Source organism: Camelus bactrianus, chromosome 17 (assembly GCF_048773025.1).
Source record: "Camelus bactrianus isolate YW-2024 breed Bactrian camel chromosome 17, ASM4877302v1, whole genome shotgun sequence".
Classification (NCBI taxonomy): Eukaryota; Metazoa; Chordata; class Mammalia; order Artiodactyla; family Camelidae; genus Camelus; species Camelus bactrianus.
In genome coordinates, this window is record NC_133555.1 from 27339703 (window position 1) to 27361228 (window position 21526).

General features: G+C 43.0%; 1 protein-coding gene across 5 annotated transcripts in view; it reads right to left on the minus strand.

Annotated features, from left to right (window-relative positions):
- Window positions 1-21526, minus strand: part of ABHD6 (abhydrolase domain containing 6, acylglycerol lipase) — a 43980-nt gene that overhangs the window by 20334 nt on the left and 2120 nt on the right. For 2 of the 5 annotated variants that reach the window (XM_074344606.1, XM_045505410.2), the window contains exons 2-3: window positions 13625-13689; window positions 7371-7523 (exon numbers count right to left, since the gene is read on the minus strand). In XM_074344606.1, the coding sequence (XP_074200707.1) occupies window positions 7371-7489 (119 nt within the window). In that variant the 5' untranslated portion in view covers window positions 7490-7523; window positions 13625-13689. Of the gene's footprint in view, window positions 1-7370; window positions 7563-13624; window positions 13690-21526 lie in introns of all 5 variants that reach the window. The other 3 variants (XM_074344608.1, XM_074344609.1, XM_074344607.1) reach the window with 2 other exon arrangements.

Sequence of the window (21526 nt, forward strand, 5' to 3'; positions counted from 1 at the left end):
GGAAAAAGACCTTTTTTTTCTTTTCCCTAAGACTTTATTTTGTGTGTGTGTGTGGGGGGGTAACTAGGTTTTTATTTATCTTAATGAAAGTACTGGGGATTGAACCCAGGACCTCCTGCCTGCTAGGCATGCACTCTACCACTGAGCTATACCCTTCCCCCAGGAATAAGACCTTTTACAGACACAGTCGCAGTGCAAAAGTTGAACTGCTCCTGTTTCAGGAACAGAAGTCACTGAAGGCTCTACTGACCAAAACAGAGAAGCCCCAAAAAGGAGTCTCCATGGCGTTCCTCTCTGAGAAAGGCCTCCCAGGGTCCAGACCCTTCATCCTGCAAGTCTGGTTTCTCCAGTTTATAGGAAGAAAAGTACTTACACATTTATTTTTGTGTGTGGTAAATTATGCCTATCATCTACCATTTCGACCATTTTAAGTGTGCAATCAGCGACATTAAATATATTCATGATGTTGTACATCAACCGTCATCACCATCCATTTCCAGAGCTTTTTCATCATCCCAAATAGAAATTCCACACCCACTAAACAGCAACTCCCTCTTCCCCTTCTCCCCTCAGCCCTTGGTAACCTCTGTTCTACTGGCTTTCTCTCTGAGTCTGCCTATTCTAGGTGCCTCATATAAGTGCGATCATACAATATTTGTTCTTTGGTGTCTGGCCTACTTCACCTAGCATGTTTTCAAGGTTTACTCATGTTGTACCCTATATCAGAATTTCATTCCTTTTTTGAGGTTGAATAACATCCCATTGTATGTATGTACTGCATTTGGTTTACTATTCTTCTATTGATGGATATTTGGATTGTTTCCATTTTATTGGCTGTTGTAAATAATGCTGTTATGTACATCAGTATATAAGTAGCTGTTTGAATTCCTGTCTGTAAAAGGTCTTGTTCCTGGGGGGAGGGTATAGCTCAATGGTAGAGGGCATGCCTTTCAATTCTTTGGGGTATATATCCAGAAGCAGAATTGTTGGATTGTATGGTAATTCTGTGTTTAACTTTTTGAGGAATCACTAAACTCCAAAGCAGCTGTACCATTTTACATTTCTACCAGCAAAACACAAGGGTTCCAACTTCTCTACTTCTTCACCAATACTTGTTATTTTCTGTTTGTCTTTTTTTAAAATAATAGCCATCCTAACGTGTATAGTATGTTATTGTGGTTTTGATTTGCATTTCCCTAATGACTAGTATGTTGAATATACAGTTCTTTTTACTGAAATATAATTTACACACCATAAAACTCACCCTTTTAAAAGGTACAACCAAGGAGTTTTTAGTATATTCACAAAGTTGTGCAACCATCACCACTATCTAATTCTGCAAGCTTTTCACTAAAAAGAAACCTGACTGAACTGCACACTTAAAAATGGTTAAAATGATAAGTTTTATATTACATATACTTACCACAAAAAAAGAGAAAGAAACTCACATTCATTAGCACCTACGCACCACTTCCCTGTCTGTGCAGCTCCTGGCAACCACTAATTTACTCTGTCTCTATGGAGTTGCCTATTCTAGACATTTCCTGTAAAAGAGCTCATTCACTATGTGGCCCTTTGTGTCTGGCTTATTTCACTAGCATGTTTTCAAGTTCATCATTGTCACAGAATGTATCAGTACTTCATTCCTTTTTAGGGTTAAATAACACCACATTATTATTGGATATGCAACATTTGTTTATCCATTCAACTGCTGATGGACATTTGGGTTGTATCCACGTTTCAGCTATTAGGAATAATACCACTATGAACATATATTCACAAGTTTTTCTGTGGACATATGTTTTCAGTTCTCTTGGGTATTCTCAGTTCACAAAGAAGTAGAATTCTGGGTCATACAGTAGCTCAAAAACCTTTTGAGGAACTGCCAGACTATTCCAAAGTGGCTGCATCGTTTTACATTCCTGCTAGCAGTACACGAGGGGTCCAATTTCTCTAAATCTTTCATTGTTATTTTTTAGAGAAACTTTCAATGGAAGTGTAAATCATACTGAGAAGTACAGATACTGTAAGTGTACAGCCTGATGAATCTGCACAAAGTGAAGGAACCCAGTATCTGCTACCCACATCAGGGTCTAGAAAATGACCAGCATCCAAGATACCCAGCTCATGTCTCTCCCCATTCCTACCTTCTAAAAGTAATCACTACCTCACTTTCAAACAGGAGAGATTTGCCTGTTTTAGAACTTTATTATACAATAAATTCTTATTTGCATCTGACTCCTTTCACTCAATATCATGTTTGTGAGGATCATTCATGTTGTGGAATACAGCACTACTTTCTTCCTTTCCATAGCTACATAGTATTCCATTGTATGAATAATTACATGACTAAACCTCAATTTATTTACCTGTTACAGTAGTAATGAGCATGATGTGTTCCCAGTTTGGAGATATTATGAACAAAGCTGCTATGGAGTGTTTCTGTATATGTTTTTTGATCAATATTCATACACATTCCTATTGGGTGAAATCAGTGAGTCATTTTGCCAGTATTCCAAAGCAGATGAAGCAATTTACACTTCCATCAACAATATACGAAATTCTAGTTGTTCCACATCTGAACTGGGTTAATAGTATCCCCCCTAAATTCATGTCCACCCGGAATCTGTAAATGTGACTTTATTTGGACATAGGGTATTTTTTTTTTAAATCTTTAAAAAAAAATGATCTTTTTTGTTTTGTGGGGGGAGGTAATTTAGTTTATTTATTTATTTATTTTAATGGAGGTACTGCAGACTGAACCCTGGACCTTGTGCATGCTAAGCATGCACTCTACCACTGAGCTATACCCTCCCCTCGAAGTAGGGTCTTTGTAGATGTAGTCAAGTTAAGTTGAGACCATACTGGATTAGGGCTGGCCTCAAATCCAACATGATTGGTCTTTTTTGAAGGAGGAAATCAGGACACATAAACACACAGAAGGAGGAACACCATGTGAAGACAGGTAGAGATTGGACTAACACATCTACAAGTCAAGGAATGCCAAGGACTGCTGGCAACCACCAGAAGCTAGGGAAGGGGCATGGAACAGACCCTCTCTCAGAGCCTCCAGGAGGAATCAACCTTGCCAGGGCCTTGATTTAATATTTCTAGCCTTCAGAACTGTGAGAGGGTAAATGTCTGTCGTCGTAAGTCACACGGTTCATGGTAATTTGTTACAGTGGCCACAGGAAACTAGTACAACATCCTTGCCAATACTTGGACTTGTCAGTCAGCCTTTTTCATTTTAGCCATTCTAGTAGGTGTGAAAATGGCATCTCACTGTGGTTTTAATTTGAATACCCCTTTGGACCAATGAAATTAAGCATGTTTATTGACCACTGGATAATCTCCCGTCTTTAGGTCAACTGTATGTAACATAACGTAACCATGGGAGTGATACTTCACCACATTTACTTTCAGGTTCTGGGGATTAGAGAGGCAGAGCTTTGTAGGGCTGTCTTAGTAATTTTGCCTGCCAAAGGGGTCAAGTTTGACTTTCTTTCCAGATGGATGCCTATTTGACTAGTCCTCTTTCTCTGCTTAGAGCAGCGCTACCTGTGTCATAATTCAAGAGACTGTATCTATGTGCATCTGTTATGGGACTCTCCTGTTCCATTGATTTATTTGTCCTTCTTTGTGCCAGTGTCACACTGTGTTGATTGCTGTTGCTTAATAACTAGCCTTGAGAGCTGGTAGTGTACATCATCTAGCACTGTTCTCAATCAAGACTGTCTTGCTTCATTGGTTCTTTGCTTTTCCTTATAAATTAAAAAAATCTGTTTATTAAATTCCATTAAACAAAACCTGCTGAGACTTTATGGGTATACATTGAATGTATAGATCATTGTAGGGAAATCTGACATCTCTCTCACAGAAGGTCTTCTAATTCACAAATACTGTCTATCCTTCCATTAATTTAGGTCTTCCAAAATTTCTCTCACTAATACCTTGTAGTTTTCTGTATAAAGGCCTTGCACATTGTTCTTTAGATTTATTCATAGATATTATATTTGTTGATACTATGGTAAATGGTATCATTATAATTTATTTTATTTTCTACTTGTTTATTGCTATTCATGAGAATATACTGATTTTTGTTCACTTGTATTTAGCAATCTCGCCAAACCCCTTTTTTAATTCTAACAAATTATCGACAGATTCTTTTGGACTTTTTATGACAATCATGTCATCTAAAACAGTTATATTTCTTTTTTTCCAATTTTTATCCCCTCTTCTCTCTTATACGTACAATTTCTTAATTGCACAACTGGATTTCTTTAGGAAAACAAAAATCTTCAAAAATCTGTCTTTTTCCTCCCATGGACAGTCTTTACAGCTTACACAATGAAAACCAGAATGGTCCCTGATGTCACCGTTGCTGGCCTCGGCATCTTCAGCTGTGGCACCTCCAGCAGAGGCTCTCTGTGGACTTGCAGCCAAGTATTTGGCACCTCCTGCTGGAGCAACCATAGTCCATGCAGCTGTGGAACTGGGCTGGCCATGTTCGAGGGACACTTAGACCTAGAGAGCTGCTCTGAGGACTGGCTGTGCCTACCGGGGACACCTGTTCCTGGGGCCTGAGGAGCTCAGAAGACCCAGAGGGAGGTCCAGGCGAGCCTTCCCCATGCCCTTATGCTCACACGGCCGCACGGCTTGGCGTGTTTGGGATGCCCAGCTACCTCTGCAGCCTGCTGTTCCTGTCCACTCTGAACTCCTGAAAATTAACCTGACTAACCCAGGTCTGCCAAGTGAACCCCCGGGGGATCGTTATGGGCAGCTGAGTAAATGAAGGCCTTTGGAGGAGAAGCTGTGATTAAGGGACATAAGTGACTCATAGCAAAGCTGCTCGTCCTATGACAACGGCTGGGTAAATGCCACCCGCAGTGAGGTGATTTGAAGGAAACAGGCTGTGTGTCGGTGGCGTGGGGGAGCTGTTTCACAGGAATTCCGGCAGCTCTCTGCAATGGCATTAGGGGTTCTGTCACCATAGTCACAGCCCCATGTCACAGTGCTACTCGGCATAATCCGAAAGGATTTCTAGGATTTTCATCCTCCTCAGCCAGCTGGGTTTCTTCTTGGCCTGTGTGGCCGAGTTCACAAAATAAAGAACATTGTATTCATCCTCCAGCCACAGCTCTGAGCTGAGTGACAGGCAGGGGCAGGCTTCAAAGTCACATGCATCTGCACTGTCAAATAATAAAAGACTGAATGTTCTGCTCTGTGGGGCCTCTCTGGGTTTTGCTGGCATTACTTTTATTAAAAAAGTGAATTATTTGCTATGTATGTTGTATTATTCATAATAGCCAAAAACTAGAAACAACACAAATGTCCATTTGGATAAGTGAAATGTGGTATAACCATACACTGGACTATTACTCAGCCATAACAATGAATGAAGTACTGACACGCACAGCAGCATGGATAAGCCTTGAAAAGTGAAAGAAGCCGACGCAAAAAGCTACCAATCATGTATCTCACATATATGAAATGTCCACAACAGGCAAATCCAAAGAGACAGAATGTAGAGAACTAGTTGCCAGGGGATGAAGAGAGAGGAAAGTGGGAGGAACCGCTGACAGGTATGGGGGTTCCTTCTGGGGAGCTGGAAATGTTCTGGAGTTAGACGGTGGTAATGGTTGCACAACACTGTGAATGTATTAAAACCTATGAATTGTACATTTTAAAATGGTGAATTTTATGTTACATAAATTTTAACTCAATGAAAAAGTCAATTATTCGCTATGAAGTTACTTTTCTCTTTGCAGATCGAGTATCAGAATTATTCTGAGACTCTGACTCTGAAAGCCTCCCCCATGATAGCCCAAGGAACGTGGAGGGACTGCCGCATAGAGGCTGGTTTCTGCTCGTGGTGGGTGGAATTAGTCTCTCTATAATCACACCTCTGTCTGCAGCCATATCCATGGTTACGGCTCACATCACTGAACAGCATTTGCTGCTTCAATTTGATTTGTTTAAGAAAAACAGTATTTGTGTATGGAGGTCCATGGTACCTCTGCAGGGCTGAGGGCCACACAACTCTAGCCTCTCCACGTTAGGGGCCGCAAAGGAGTCTTGGACCCAAAGCTCTCTTGCCGCCAGTGCTTCAAGGGCAATGGCATTTAAGCAGCCAGGGTCTCAGCTTCGTCCATGCAGAGGTGGGTCCTGGGCGACCCTCTGAAGGGGTCATCACCTCCCCACAAGAGAGAGTGAAAGATGAAAGCTCCCTTCTGTTCCATTAGCTTCTTTTCAAGGATCAGAGCCTGGCTGGCAGGCGGAAAATTCCACACGCTGATGAAACAAAAGAGAGCCAGAAGGGAGGGCAACTAAAGGGCACAAACACATCTACTCCCTGGGCACAGAGGGTAGTTCTAACTTCCACAAGTTGTGGCTAAAATCTCAGTGTGCTTCTCTGTGACACGGAGAGGAACCAGGTCCATTTTGGGACTTCCTCCATCATGGGGTGCGTCCATAGCAGCGTGAGGGTGACCATTGGTAAATGAACTGTGGCATGAAAAGTCACTGAAGCACATCAGGAGGCGGCTTCTCTCTTTTCAGCTGTTAACCTTCTGATTCCATCAAGGAGAAAGGCTCTGTTTGGGGCTGCTACATCTTTCGCATGTCTCAGACTTTGTAACCAAGAGAAAAGAGACAGAGTCTTTGGTAGGTAACAGTACCTGGGCTAGAATTTAATTAAGAACACAGTTTAATGGCATTGTGCTTATTTTTACTTTTTTATATTAATTTCCTATTTATTGGAAATGGCAAGCTTTCCACTTAAGGTAGTGATACTTATATTACTCTTAAGTTGATTTAAGACTTAAAGAAAGTCACTCTAAAGAAAACACAGAAGAAAAGCAGAGGTGGTATGTAGACAGGTCAAGAATCATAAAGGTGACACAAGAATGACAGAAGTTTTGGAACTTCTTTTTCTTCCTGCCACTTTACTAATGATCACTTTGAGAGCAAATCTAAAACCATTCTGTCCTACCCATGCCGTCACCGTGGTCCTGCTTTTTCAAATTTATTTTTTCGGTGGGTTAACACTGCACCTATGAGGACATCACTGGATTGGAATCCAATGACCAAGAAAACCCAAAGGAATTCCCACCAGCGTGCACATAACAAGTAACTTTGGGAGTGAGGGTGGCCTCATGAGCAAAGACACTGGAAGAATTCACCTGATAAGAAGCTACCACCACCAATTCCTCAGACACACTCCCAACAGCCAAAGAAAAAGAATGGCTTTCAACTCTTCTCTATGTTTGAAATATTTCATTAAAAAATATTGAACAGCCACAACCAAACGGACATGCAGAGATGATGCAATCACAACACTCCCGAAAGCTTCCATTATAAAACCAACTCACCAGTAGTAGATTCTTATCAGTGCAGAAGGCCACAGGAGAAACGAGGCTACAAAGGCCAGGATCGGGATGGCCAGCGTCCCCCCCGCGATCACAAACATGTTAACTACGTCAAGATCCATCTTGCTCTTTCGGGCTGGCTGACACCTGCAGGGGCTGCAGAGGGCGACAGCATCAAAACTCCGTCTCAGGATGCTTCTCAGTGAAGCAGCAAAGGGGAACAGAGAAGAGAACGACACGGGATGAGGGTAAAGATCAGAAGGAACCAAAGTAGACAAGTGCTTTAAGAAAATCTAAAGAGGCATGACAACTAAATGTAATGAAGAATCCTTGAGATGATTCTGGATTTCGCTTTAAGCTACAAAAGAAATTGTTAGGCCAACTGGGGAAATCTTGAGTGAGGACTGGATCCTGGACAATTTTATTGTATCAGTGACATAATATTGTTGTATCACTGGGTGTGATGATCAGATTGCGGTTACGTTTATAGGTAGGAGAACGTCTTTCTTTCTAGGAGATGTCTGCTGAAGTATTAAGGGAGGGAGCACAATAATTATCTGCTACTCACCTTTAAAAGCTCAGGAGAGAAAAAATGTCTGTGTGTGGAGGAGGGAGGAATAAAGCAAATATAGTGAAATGGTAACCAGTGGATGAGACCCCGGACGACCCGAGATCTGCTGCTGCAGGCTGAGTGCCGGTGCCTTGTGCCTGTGGGCGGGTTGGGCGCTAAGAACCCTCCATGCCCTCTGTTCCCTCAACAATAAACACCTGGCTGGCCCAGCTGAAAAAAAAGCAAAAAAAAAGCCCCCCAAAAACAAACAAACAAAAAAAACAGGCTTCAGGCTGTACTTTGCCAACCCCCGATAGGGCACACCAACATTGTCAAACAGGCAAGGTGAGTTTTCATCCCCTACTTAAAGGCTGAGGCAACTAAGGTACAGAGAGGTTAGGTAACTTGTCCAAGATTACTCAGCTAGGAGAGTCGTGATTACATATAAAACAGTTTTCTGACTTGGACTCACTCCCTTTGCACCTCGCTCCACATTGTCTAATCTTTTTCCAAGTGGCCTTTTCTCAATCTTTGTAACATCTTTGCTGTTAAATACCCACACTTGTCACCCCTAGTTTCTCCATGAAAATGTGACGACTCTATTCAGATGTTCTGTCTCTTGCAAGAGGTTTGGTGAAACAAGCCCCTCAGTGCAGAGGGTGAGACATATTTGTCTGTGGGGGCGAGACAGTTCCTTTCAGTTTCACACACACCCTCTCTGGGGACAGTCCTGAGTCTGCAGTAATGAAAGCTGCCGCCTTCTTAGGGACAGAAGCACAGCTTGGGTTTCTGATTCAACTGTCCTCTCAGTTTCTCAGTTACTGTCAACACTTTTTCCAGCACATTTAAATTACTGGCCTCTTTCTCCTTCTAGAACCAGAGCTCCTTGAGGGTAGGAACAATCATACTCTTTCTTTCCCAGTGCCTAGAATAGCACAGGGCACAAATAAGGTGCAAAAGAATTAATGAAAAGCAAAGTTACCAAACGGGCTTGATCCTGTTCGTTTTAGGGACAACCATTCCCAATGATGCTGCCAGAGAACTGACTTTTTCCTCTTTCAGTAATCACAAAACTCCCCGGAGGAGTCACCTATTTAATGTCTGGTACAATTTCCGATGCTAAAAAGGCCTCACTGTCAAGGGGTAAGCAAATTAATCACAGAGTGAAGGGAATTTTACAAATCTGTTTGAATTCTGTGGGTCACAGAAGAGTTGATCAAAATGGGACCTGTCAGATTTAAAAGGATTTTCCCACATCACACGGAGTCCTTAAAAACTAAGGGTCACCATCAGTTCTGATTCCTGAGCTGCAGGAAGTTAATTACATGATGTTCTTTGGGACTAGGAGCTAGAGTATTTTATGCCCAAAGCTGTGTATATTACAGACTCTGACACCAAAGATGGGAGCCCCAACATGAAGGCCTGATCATCAGAAAGAAACCTCATGCCTTGTCAATGCCTGCTCTGGACGTTACAGTCAGTTTGGGGGAAGGTTTTAATCTGGCTCCATCCTCCATTTAACAGCAGAATCTTTGATAAGAAGTCTTCGACAAGGAGCTCTTGTAGAGCATCACCCATTTAGCAAGGCTTGGACTTGTTACAGAGAACCCTGCACACTTTTCCTGATGAAGTCAAGTGCAGACAGGCCCTGAGTGAAGACACTAATGCTTTCTGAGTTTTCTATAAACACAGAGATCAGGAATTTATTCTCACCTCTGCAACATTCCTCATTTCACAAAGGACTTGCCCCAGGCTTCCTATAAAAAGGCAGCTGTCCTACCCTGCTGGGGTCTGTTTATAGGATATTCTATGTACCGAAGGGGGAAGCTAGAGACAGAAAACCTGAAGCCTTGTGAACACGGAACCATCAATGACTGAAAATCAAGTCAGTGGCAGAGTGTGGAGTTTCCCAAAACATAAGGCCCACACAACTGATGTGTCCAAGATACTTTAGAGAGAAGGCGACCACTTAGGACTACACTGTGTAAGGTAACACTGACATACATATTGAGAAAGTCAATTCTTTTCAGTTCTCTTTCCATCCTGCTGAGGTCAAGAGAAGCTCTCAGTGTGGTTATTAAACAGTTTTCTAACCTGTGGGCCTTCTGCAGGCAATGGTATCTAGCTATTTAATAATATTGTTTCTTTGTGTTGGTTTTTATGGATATTTTGAATTTATGGTAGTGATGCAAATTCAGTTATGTTAAAAGAAGGAAGCAATTTAAAGAAAAATGCCAACCAGGGGATACATGGATCTGGCGAGCAGTGTGGATGGCTGCCACTGGGGCAGATTCATGTGACAGATGAGTGCGGGCTGGGGTGGGGCATTCTGGCAGGCTCTCTCTCCCCCCAGGCTCTTCCACACGCTGGCTCTGACACCTTGGTTTCCTCACTGATTAACGAGAACATTCATCCAAAACATCTCTTCTTTTCTTACTCTGGTGACTTAAAACATTGCTGAAATTCTGACAGGCAATGGAAGAGTAAGATCTGGCTTGCCCCCAAGAGAATCGTGTTCCCTGTTACATTATTCCCAGAGCCTAACACAGTCTCTGGCAAATATTTGGTGCCTGGTAATGCCTAAATAGGCTGAAAAATAAAAATGCACTCATTTTACGTATCTGGTGTGTCATGTGAGGCACCTCAGTGTGAAAGACAGTGATTTCAGTGGCTTTGCAGCACAGTGTGACTCAAGGGGTTATCGGGAAGGAGAGCTGGCCTTCATGGCACCAGGGAGGGTAACACATGTCACATCCCAGACCAGAGTCTGCCACCAGGCCCTCCCTCCGTTAACATCCAAGCCGTGTGTTCGAGGCCTTTATCTCTCAGGGACAAAGATTAATTGAATAGAGGATACGTCAGTAGATCCAGATAAACATTGGACTCATGCTCCCAAGTTTAGTCTGGGGATAGAGGTCAGGCGTAACAGGTCACAACTGCCCTTCAATGCTCTCACTGATTCTGAAAACCCAGAATCCTGACTTCTAATACCTTAATCTCAAGGTAAAAAGCAAAATTCCAGGGATAAATAGAAAATAAAACACTTTCATTAAATCTTGCCTTCCCCTAGATATCTACCCATATTCCATCAAATTTGACAACTAAAGTCCTGGTCTCTTTAAAATAATGATTATTATAACAACAATAGCAACAATAATGACCCATGGCCACCAAATCCACATCCAAAGAGCAACAGCCTCCACCTACTGAGTGAGTGCTGTACACCAGGCCCCGTGTAGGTGGTTTATATACATCCTCTCATTTTGTCTTTCACAACGTTATAAAGTAGGAAGCATTTCTCCCATTTTAAAGGTGGAGAAACTGAAGCTTAAAAAAGTTAACAAATGGCCCAGAGGCCATCTGGCTGGTAAGTGGCATGAGCTACATTTCAATCCAATCTTGTTGGGTATTCCTGGTTCATGCTGCCTTTGCCTTCTCCCAGCACTTGCTAAGCAGACACTCTTTGGGCATCAGTTACACACAAGGCATGGAGTTCAGTGTCCCCACTGACAGTCTTTGCACTTCTCTAGAACTGTTTTAAGAGCAAGTAACATGCTAACTTTATAAGTTAACAACTCATTGCCTTACCGGCTGTTGTCTTTTAAAAACTAACCAGTCCTGATAATTTTTTTCTTTAATTCTGCAATATGAAAATTCTCAGTTCTTGAAATCTGAATATAATATTCCAGCTGTTAAATATTGTTGCATCTACCCAACACTGATTTCTGAAACCAACTTCCTGTCAAGATAAACCGATTCCTCAAAACTATCACTAATGATCAACACCTTAAAAAGACACTAAGATTCTCTTGTGTGGAAGCCCCAGGATTGATGAAACAACAATTTGAGAAATGAGCAATTCTAACTCCTTGTCATAACTATCTTCTCCATCCTAGGGGAAAATCACACTGTACGTTCCAAGCAAGCAGTTAGGCTTGCTCAGTCATCACTGAAAGTGTGGCCGGACGCTTACTAGGATTACTGCCAGGTACTCACCTCTGTTCTCCTGACCTTGTCAACTCCTCACTCTGGCTGAGCCCATTCCTCCTCTGTACTCTGCAGCTCCGACAGCTCTGCTGCAGAAATGAGCTATGGCTATGAGCACGCCTGGCCTGGATCCTAAAATGTTCCCTCCTCTCTCTCTTGGATATTCCCATGATGCTCTCCTCATTGTCTCCCCTGGAGAGTCCCATCCTGCTCTTTTCACTGTCTTCCTTGGAGAGCTCTCCGTATCTACATCCTCCACCCCTCCCTCCTACAGAAAACTCAAAAATCAACAAATCTGGCTAGAATCTCCTTCCAGATTCTAACAGCTTACCTGACTATCCCTATGACCCAAAAGTCCTACAAAGTTTCAGGAACATCTCCCCTCCTTCTCCTGATTTATTGATTTCTGCCAACAGTACCCCCATCAGTCTAGCCCCCCAGACTCCAAAGCATCTTTCACTCTTCCTACTTGCTCACCCTCCTATTATGCAATGGTGGGAGGTGCCAGCACTGGAGCCAGCTTGTCTGGGTCTGGACACACTGCATTGTTTATATGTGGCTATTGAAACTGATTAATTAAATAAAACTCAAAGTTCAGTCTTTCAGTCTGTCACATCTTAAGTGCTTGATAGCCACATATAAATAGGAGCTGCGATGTTGGACAGCACGGTTTTAGGCGGTTGACACTGCCAGTAAGTGTTAGACCAAAGGAATTTGTTATAAGAGTGAATGTTGTTTGGGGAATGTTGCAGGTGAAGAAATATTCCCAACAGGTATGAGACTTTGTTATGAGTCAGACCACAGCTCCCTCAGCCATCACACTGTGTCCAGGTCCTCCTTTCTTCCTGTTCCTATTTCTGTAAAGGTTGCTCTTTCACACCCCATTCAGCCCTTCCACCACCAGCTGCCAGAGGAATCTTCTCAATCCACACCAGGGACTGGGGGCTCTGCCTGGTATGAACTCTGACCACACCATGTGATCTCGACTCAGTTTTCTGGTCCCACCCCTCTACCTGCACCCAAAATACCCAACTTCTCTCCCCACGCGAGCCCCGCACAGCATCAGGTTCTGTCTCTCCTCACACTCCTTCGCGCGGTGTGCTCTCCTGTCCAGGCTGCCTGATGAACTCCGCTCTGACTGTGGGGCTAAGTCAAGCGTCACACTTCCCAGGAAAGCATCCTGGTCCCCCCAGACCCAGGCCTTTTTGAATCCCTTCAAACTCAGGGCACAGCCCTTGAGAACTGTTTGGAGGGGGCTTTTAGATACATTATCTTGAGCTTTAAAAATCTTCAGGTGCCCTGTTTGTCCTTTATGATTGGATTCATTCTGTTGATTCTTATTTTGTAGTTGGCTTTATTCCTTTGATAACCATGTAAGTTTAAAAGGCCAAAGCTCTAAACTTTTCTTAGAAACAGTGGTAAGTACATATACGTAAACTTAAAAAAATGTGCAGTATATTGTATATATGTATTTGCATGCAATATTTGTATATGTGCAGTCAAATTGTTACAATTCTATCTAATAATTAAAAAAAAAAAAAAAAAACTTCAGGTGGCCAATCCCCTCCCCACCAGACCTACTGAACCAGAGAATACCTCCTCAGCCTCCAACAGGCTATCCCGCAGAAGACTGCCAGGGCGCTTACAGAGTGGCCCCAGTCTCATTAAAGGCTGCCTTTTTGGAGGGTAATCTATGGTGTTAAAAGTTAAAAGTACTCACACTTCAAAGAGCACAGCCTTCTTTCCCAACTGCTACTGGCTCTGGCAGAAGCTGAAAAAGAGGCTCTGGAACCACAAGAAAGAAAATGACAAAGCATTAAATCATATTAAGGAATATGAATGAAGTGCTAACAGCCGGCAAAACTGCTGGCCTCACTCGAGGCGGAGCGCTCTCCTCCTTGACACAGGCCAAGTACAGATATTCTGTGGTTTTATAGCTGCCTCTGGTTCAGGTCACTTCCCCCAGTTAGATAACCTGCACAAAGGACAGGGCGTGTGAGATAAAGAGCTGGGCCTAGGAGGGCTGGGGGAGGTCAGAGAAGTGATAAGGACAAAGCACAGGAGTGAGCCTGTGACTCCAGGGCCACACAGGTGAGAAAGGCAGTAAGGGGAACGGGCGTGCTTGGGCGAGAAGGGGCTTGGGGGGCTACAAACGGAACTGAAAGCTTCAAATAAAGATGAGAACTCCCCTTCTCCCTCTGGGGTTAGGGTTACCTAAAAGTTGTACTAAGAAAGGAACGAAGAAGGTGGCATACAAATGAACATAATATTTCAAAAACAGGGCTGGACAGAGCAGAGGTGCTGGCCAAGGCACTGCAGCAGAATGAGGAGACAGGTAATGGAACGTAAATCCACAAAACCCCTGAATTATTTCAGAGGAGTTAAACATTAAAAAAAAAAAAAAAAACCAAGGAAAGTTCTAGAAGAAAACATGAGAACTCTGAAAACATCTTCACAGGGAAAGCCTTTCTAAGTAAGAGATACAACCTAAGGGACCTAACAAATAGATTAACAAGTTGACCACATAAAAATGGTTTTAAATATCCACATGGAAAGAGACAACATGAACAAGATTAAAATTTGTCAATATGTATCAGAGGCAAGAGATTAATAAAGAGTTCCTACAAAGTAATAAAAACAACAACAAAATCCAACAGAAAAATGGGCAAATGATTTGAATAGATAATTTAACAGAAAGGAAATACAAGTGATTCTTCAACATATAAAGAGATGCTCAACCTCATTTATAATAGAAATGCACATTAAACCTGTAAGGTGATGGTGATCTTTATTTATGTGTTGGCAAAGAACAAAAAGTTTAATAACAGACTGTGTTACCGGGGTTGTGGGGAAATAGATGCCCTTATACAATGTTCACATTGACATTCCCACCAACAAGCTCTCCAGACGGCATTTTGCCAAAATCTGCAATGTAAAACACACGTACCTTTAACCTATAGTCTAATTTCTAGGAATTTATTTATGTTTATACCTAAACATGTGGGAGGATATGTTTGTGTGGGATTATTAGTTACAGTATTATTCATCATGCCAAAAAAATTGGAACTTACAGGGGATGCATTAAGTAAATGATGTTATAACTTTATAATGAAGTATAATGTATAGCCATGAAATACAAATAAAATTAAACGTAAGCCATTAACAAAACGAGGCAGTTTTATTTGTCTCTATGGGTAATGACCTCCAAGGTACACTGTTAACTCAAAAGAGAGAGAGTAGACAGAATAACAAATACCTCTTACACTGACAGAAAGAGAAATATGCAAGTTTTGCTTACCTGTGTATAAATGTTTCTGGAGGCATACACAAGAAACTGGGAATCATGACTGGTGCTGGGAAGGGAAACTGAAGGGCCAGGGGCAGAGATGAGAGAGACTTCATTGACATCCTTTATCTTTTGAATTGCTACCATGTGCGTGTACAATGTTTTCCCTATTTAATTAAAAAATATAAACTTCTCAAATACAGTGGTCTGTCCTGCAGTGTTCAATACAGTAGCCTCTAGCCACATGTGGCTGTTTAAATTTAAGTTGATGGAAATTAAATAAAATTTAAAATTCAGTTCCTCATCTGCACCAGCCACATTTCATATGCTCAACAGCCACAGAAATTGTATCTCCTTCATGGTTCTGGGAAAGGTACTGATAAGAGGATTCACTCTGTCCTGCTTTGTACCAAATCACTAGCAGCTGATTCTCCATGGGGGTTTCTGCTCAAGAACAGCCAAGCCCACAGCCCCCTCCCCTGCTTCTGCCACCTAGGGCAGCACTGTGGGCAAGAAAACAGCCTAGTCAGGCTGCTCAAGCAGACAGGGAATCAGAGAAGTAGAAAATTCTCCTACCCACTCTTCTGGAGAAGGGATACAGCCAGAGGAGAGAGAGAGGCAGCTAGATCAATCAGGAGCTCAGCTGGAAAACAGGTGGCGTATGTACCCTGTGGCATATCTTCTAAACAATCATATTGGCCAAGAAGCAAGGTAGTGAAACACGCACCATGTGCCCTGACCTAGCCCGGCACTTCCAAAGCATCAGCCTCTGGGGTCAAGATGTGGGCTGTGGTGATAGTCTGAAATAACTAACATGCTTGAAATCATGCTTAAAGCAAGAAAACCCTACAGAAATACAAGCCTCCTGTGGGATAAAAGAGGAGCCAAAAGCCATTTGACCCTTTACCTCCAAGGACCCTAAGGTCTTCAGACTCTCAGGGAGCCCAGAACAAGCTCCTCTATGAATCAGCACGAACGCACGCACTGCCACCGGCCGAGGTCACCTCTCAAAGGTAAAGCACTAGAAAGAGCATCACGTAAGTGACTATCTTTCACAAGGCTGAGAGGAATTAAAATAGCCCTCGACATGGGTGTGCAACAGCAAAAGGCCTGAAATAGAACCTCAGCACCCCCAAACACTCTCCCATTGCCCGAATCTGCACTCCTAAGTAAAAGGGAAAGCAAGGAGATTAAAGAGGATTTTGTCTTCTCTAAAGGAGGGGAAGTTGGTCTACAGTATTTTTTAACTGCAGGGACAAAGCTGGTGTTAGATGAAAAGGAGCCCTGTTATAAACAGCCAGCAGATTCTATCAGGACGAGATTTCTGGCTCCCAGCACGAGGTCTAGCACTCAGGGCCCTCTGTGAGCTGGTCCCCACCATCTTTCTCAGAGATCTCTGTAACCCAGGAAAATCGGCAGCAGAAAAAGGTAAAGCCAGGCTCAAAATTTCAGTTAGGAGTAAAACACAGTTTTGTTTAGTACTTGATCCAAAGAAATAAATAAAAATAAAAATCTATTTTAAAATCAGTAGTGAATATGGAACAAAACTGAAGTTACAACTGCCATCCTGTGTTAATTCTTAGAACAAAGAATAAATCTCATGTAGCTTACCTTATAGTACCATGAGTCCTTCTGGTACATTTGATTGTCACAGTGGTAGCCTATAGGGGACATTTTTTGCAAAACTATCTTACTTATTGATTCCCCAAGGGCCTCTCAATTCTTTGATTTTCAAGTCTCTCCCCTTCTCTTCCTCAGTTAACAGGCCTCGCACTGCCCAAGCCTCATCTATCGTTGCCCTGACATGTCGCTCATGCAGCCCTCCAACATCCCTCAACTGTGATTTCATGAAATCTCATCTCTCTCACAAGAGTTACAATTTCACTTTCCATGTTTTGTCTTGTATTTGTAAAACGTCCTTACGACCTGGGAGAGACAGATGACCAAGAGCCTAGATGGATACCAGGGTTGAAAACAGAATGTGGCATGATGAGGTGGGACCCAGGTTTGTGAGTGGCAAGTTCATTAATGAATATTTTCCTATTATAACTTCTGTTTCCCTCCTACAACCTGGAAACTAAGTGGAATCAGTTACTAGACAGGCTGATAATCTGACCCTCTGGTGACTGGACCTGAACTGGCTTTGATTTTTATTCATTTCCCCATTTTCTGTCCACCTGGGGGATACCCTCTGTCTCCTCCACCTTCTCCTGACAAATTCTTGGCAGAACTACGAATTATTCCTCCAGTTAACCTTTCCTCAGCGCTGCAGCCATTAGTAACCTCAGCTTCATTCTCCTTGGCCTCGAGTATTTTGAAGAAATACTTCTCTCGTGGCACTGTGATCTGTACCTTTTATCACAGTACTTGTGAGAACACTAGCTGTCCCCTCTGCTAGGCTGTGAGCTCCCTGAAGACAAGTCTTACTACATCTCTGTATCTGCCATGGTGCTTTAGCATACACTGTGCCTTGCCCTTGGTGTGCACTTGGTATAAATTCCAAACGATAAGCAGGAAAGTCATGAATCAACAGGGCTGGAGGCCATTCCTTAACTCTCTGCATTATGGCCACCATCGAAATGAACATTCTTCACAGAGCAGTGTTGCTTTAGAGGCTCCAGTCTAGATGAGAAGCTGACACCCAGAGAGGTTAAGCAAGCTGCCTAATGGCACACAGCCCTTCTCTTCCTCTGCCCCCAATCCACCCCGGGTAGTCCACAATGGCCCTCAGCCTGACATGGAAGGCCATATAGGATACGGTGCCTGTCCATCCCTCAAGTGTCATCTTCTTCTATCACACCCCACCCCAACTCCCATCCTTCCCTGAACGATCTGCAATCCCGATGTATCTCGCTCCTTCAGGCCCCCGCAGCTTTGGTGCACGCGCTCCTGGCTCTTTGATAGGCCTTTTCTGCCCTCTGCCTGGTGAGCGCCAGCTCATCCTTCAGGTCTTTGCTGTGAAAACATTACTCCGTCTGTAAATGCTCCTCTGGGAGGTCAGCTCTGCAGGTCTCTAACCTGGGTTCAAATCTCTGCTCTGCCACTGACCAGCTCTGTGGCCTTGGCAAGTCACTGAACCTCCCAGAGCTTCAGCATGGGGGCAAAACGAGATGATGCTGGGAGACAGCTCAAAGGAGTGACACTGACCAGCGGTTACCGAGTGCTGCACAGCAGAGAAGATTCCGGCCTGCCCACCCAGGCAGAGTTAGGCAGCCCTGCCACACCTCCATCACCCTGCACTGCCACTGTGCCTGGGTCTGTTCAGATGCTTGAGTCTGTGGGCAGGTCTGTGCTGCTATCGTTACAGTCTCAGAGCCTACCCTATAGCACAGTTGCCAAACTTCATCACACATAAGGCTTGAATCCTATTTCAGGTATATCACCAGGCAAACACCCAATGCCAATAGCCAAAAAGCCACAGTTTCTGGAAAACCACCTAAAAGCAAAGCTGCTGTTACTTTAGATAATTACTTAACAAGAAGAGGATCTCAACCTGCGGCAGATTAGGAACCCCTGCCTACATCTTCTGTTCCCTGAATCAGCAATTTCTTTGGTGCAGCCCCAAATGCATCCAACCACAGGCAGCAACACCCTACACAGCTTCTAGGATCAGAAAACCTAAAATATGATGAAGAGGGTTTCTGAGGGTCCAGTTTAGGGGAATATCTTTATCTTTTTTAAAGAGATAACTACCTCCAAAGGTCAGGGAGGAATTTGGTTTGCAAAAATTATTTTTAGAGTAGGATTTCTCAACCATAGCACAAATGACATTTGGGGCCGGATTCTTTGTTGAGGGGGTGCTGTCCTATGCTTTGTAGGGTAATTAGCTGTACCGTGGCCCCTACCCACTGGACAGAGGCCTCCAAGTTGTAGCAAGCAAAAATGTTTCCAGATGCTGCCAAAGATCCCCGAGGGGGAACGCTATCCTCAGTGGAGAGCCCTTGTACAGGAAGTGAGCCCACTCAACCCCTACCCTCAATATATGACCACAGTGAATCAGTGAGGAACATTTTTAGCTACTCACAAAATCTACCTTGAAACATTGGCTTCCAGTGCTCAGGGATTTTTAAGTGCACAGTCTTGAGGGCAGTTGTTCTCAACTGTGTTTGCACATTAGAATCCCCAGGGAGCTTTTTAAAAATACAGATTCCTGGGATTCCTGGGCCCCAACCTCAGTGATTCAGATTCCGAGGCAGAGGCCTGGCACTCTAGTAGGTGCTCTGTGCTAAGGGGCAGCCAGAAGATACACTTCCCAGAAACATTTCATCCCCCCCACCCTTTGAATCTGGCCAGTGTTAAAAGCCCGTGAGCCATATAGCCAAAATGAGGCTATGGGGATTTATTAACATCCTCATTCTTGACAATAAAACATCCTCTGCACACTACATTTCTTGGCCTGCAGACGGCTGGTCAGAAAGAAGGGAACTTAACCCCATCAAGTGGCTTTCCCATGGCCTTATTGACCTAAACAGCGCTGTCTCATAGAACTTTACATGAACACAGAAATGTTCTCTATTTGCTCTGCCTAATACAGTAGCTGCTAGGCATATGGCACATGAGCACTTGAAATGGCTAGTGTGACTGAAGAACAGAATTCTGAATTTCATTTAATTTGAATTAATTTGCATTTAAATAGCCACATGTGGCCAGTGGTCTCCACAATGGTTAGTACAAAAAGTGTTTATGTCTCTACAGGGTCACAGAAGGAAAAGCCCTACAGCCTGCTAGATTCCAAAGAACTATGAAACTTATGAAAACTTAAAACATCTAAGCTCAACAAATCCTTAAATTATCAAATGGGATCCTAACTTATTCCAATAAAGAATCAATTTAGGAGAAATTTTAAAATAAAACATTTTTTCAACTAGCAGAATTATCATCCCAGCATATTCCAAACACTTAGCTTAGAGGCCATTCCTGGCCCTTTTCTTTTGAACACTCATCACTGCAGTAATTGATCTAGTCATCAAAATAACCAGCAGTCAGTAAAGAATATGACACAGGGAAGTTGATTTCCACTCTCAGCAGCTTCCTAGCATACTAAAATAAAACATTCATTCGTTTTCCTTTCCTCCAAATCTATAGATAACCTTTGGATCGAACCTCTTGCCCCCAAGGTAGGCCAAAAGCAACACACACTGCAAACCAAGGTCACCTCTAGGAACAAGTATTTTTCTCCTATCATTAAGTTTCATAATCACTTATCAATTGCACAAACTGCATTCACCCATTCTCTCTAGATGTGCAGATCCTCACAGAATTCAAAGCTAATAAATTTTTTAAAGCTAAAAAACAGAAAGACAAGTCTATCTCTTATTGCAAAGGCAATGGATGGTTTAGAGTTGAAGAAAGCCTCACAGGCCTTTCTGAGCACAAAAATGTTTACCTCTTTTTGGCCCAAACTCCCTTGGCCCACCTCTAAGCAAAGTCAGTATGAGCCATATAGTAATGAGTTAGTATTTCTCCAGTAATTCAAATACTCAAATATATAAATTCACTCTTCATAATAGCTGGTGCTTACTGAGTACTTACCACATGCTAGGTTATGTGCTTTATTTTATCTAAATATGACCACTGCCTTGTGAAGCAGGTACTATTACCAGAAGCTGAGGCTTAGAGAGGTTAGGTAATTGGTCCACGGCCTCACAGCTAGCAAGTGGCAGAAGTGGGATTTGGACCCAAGTCTCTCAATTTTCCGGTGGGAATCCTTTGGGTTATGAATAAAAACAAACATGTAATTATAACACTCGCTACCACACTGAGACATTCTCCCTGTGATCAGATACAGCTCAGTGCAGGGAGTTTGGGGTGGCAGGGTTCAGAAATCCTGAGCATGTTCTTACTTCAGAAACCATACCCCATGGATCTCTCTCTCTCTGGATCTCTCTTCAGCAGGCAGGTGGGAAGACAGATCCTGGGGAACAATTCTGATCCTGCCAGCACAACTGCACCCAAGAGGACAAGGCAGATGCGTGCTGCAGAACTTTCCAAATGCCATCATGGGAGTAGAAGGTAGTAGGATCTCAGCTAGGGGATCCCCAGGGAGAAAGAAACAGATTTCCGTTGGAGGGAGGGAAGAAATCAGGGGAGTGTTTCCTGGCGGGTACAGATGAGCTACACCCTAAGGGGTAGGTAATATTTTGTTAAATCAAAAACAAATGGAGACTAGCCTTGAAAATTCCCTGAGCAGATGAGACCAGTTTAGTCATCCAAACAAAGCTTAATTTAACTTATTTTGCAAGAATAACTTGACCTGGGTCATTTCTTGCTTTTGTCCATAAAAATTATGAGCAAAACCTGAACTGTTTCCCAAAGTTGATATGAAGTAACTACTGA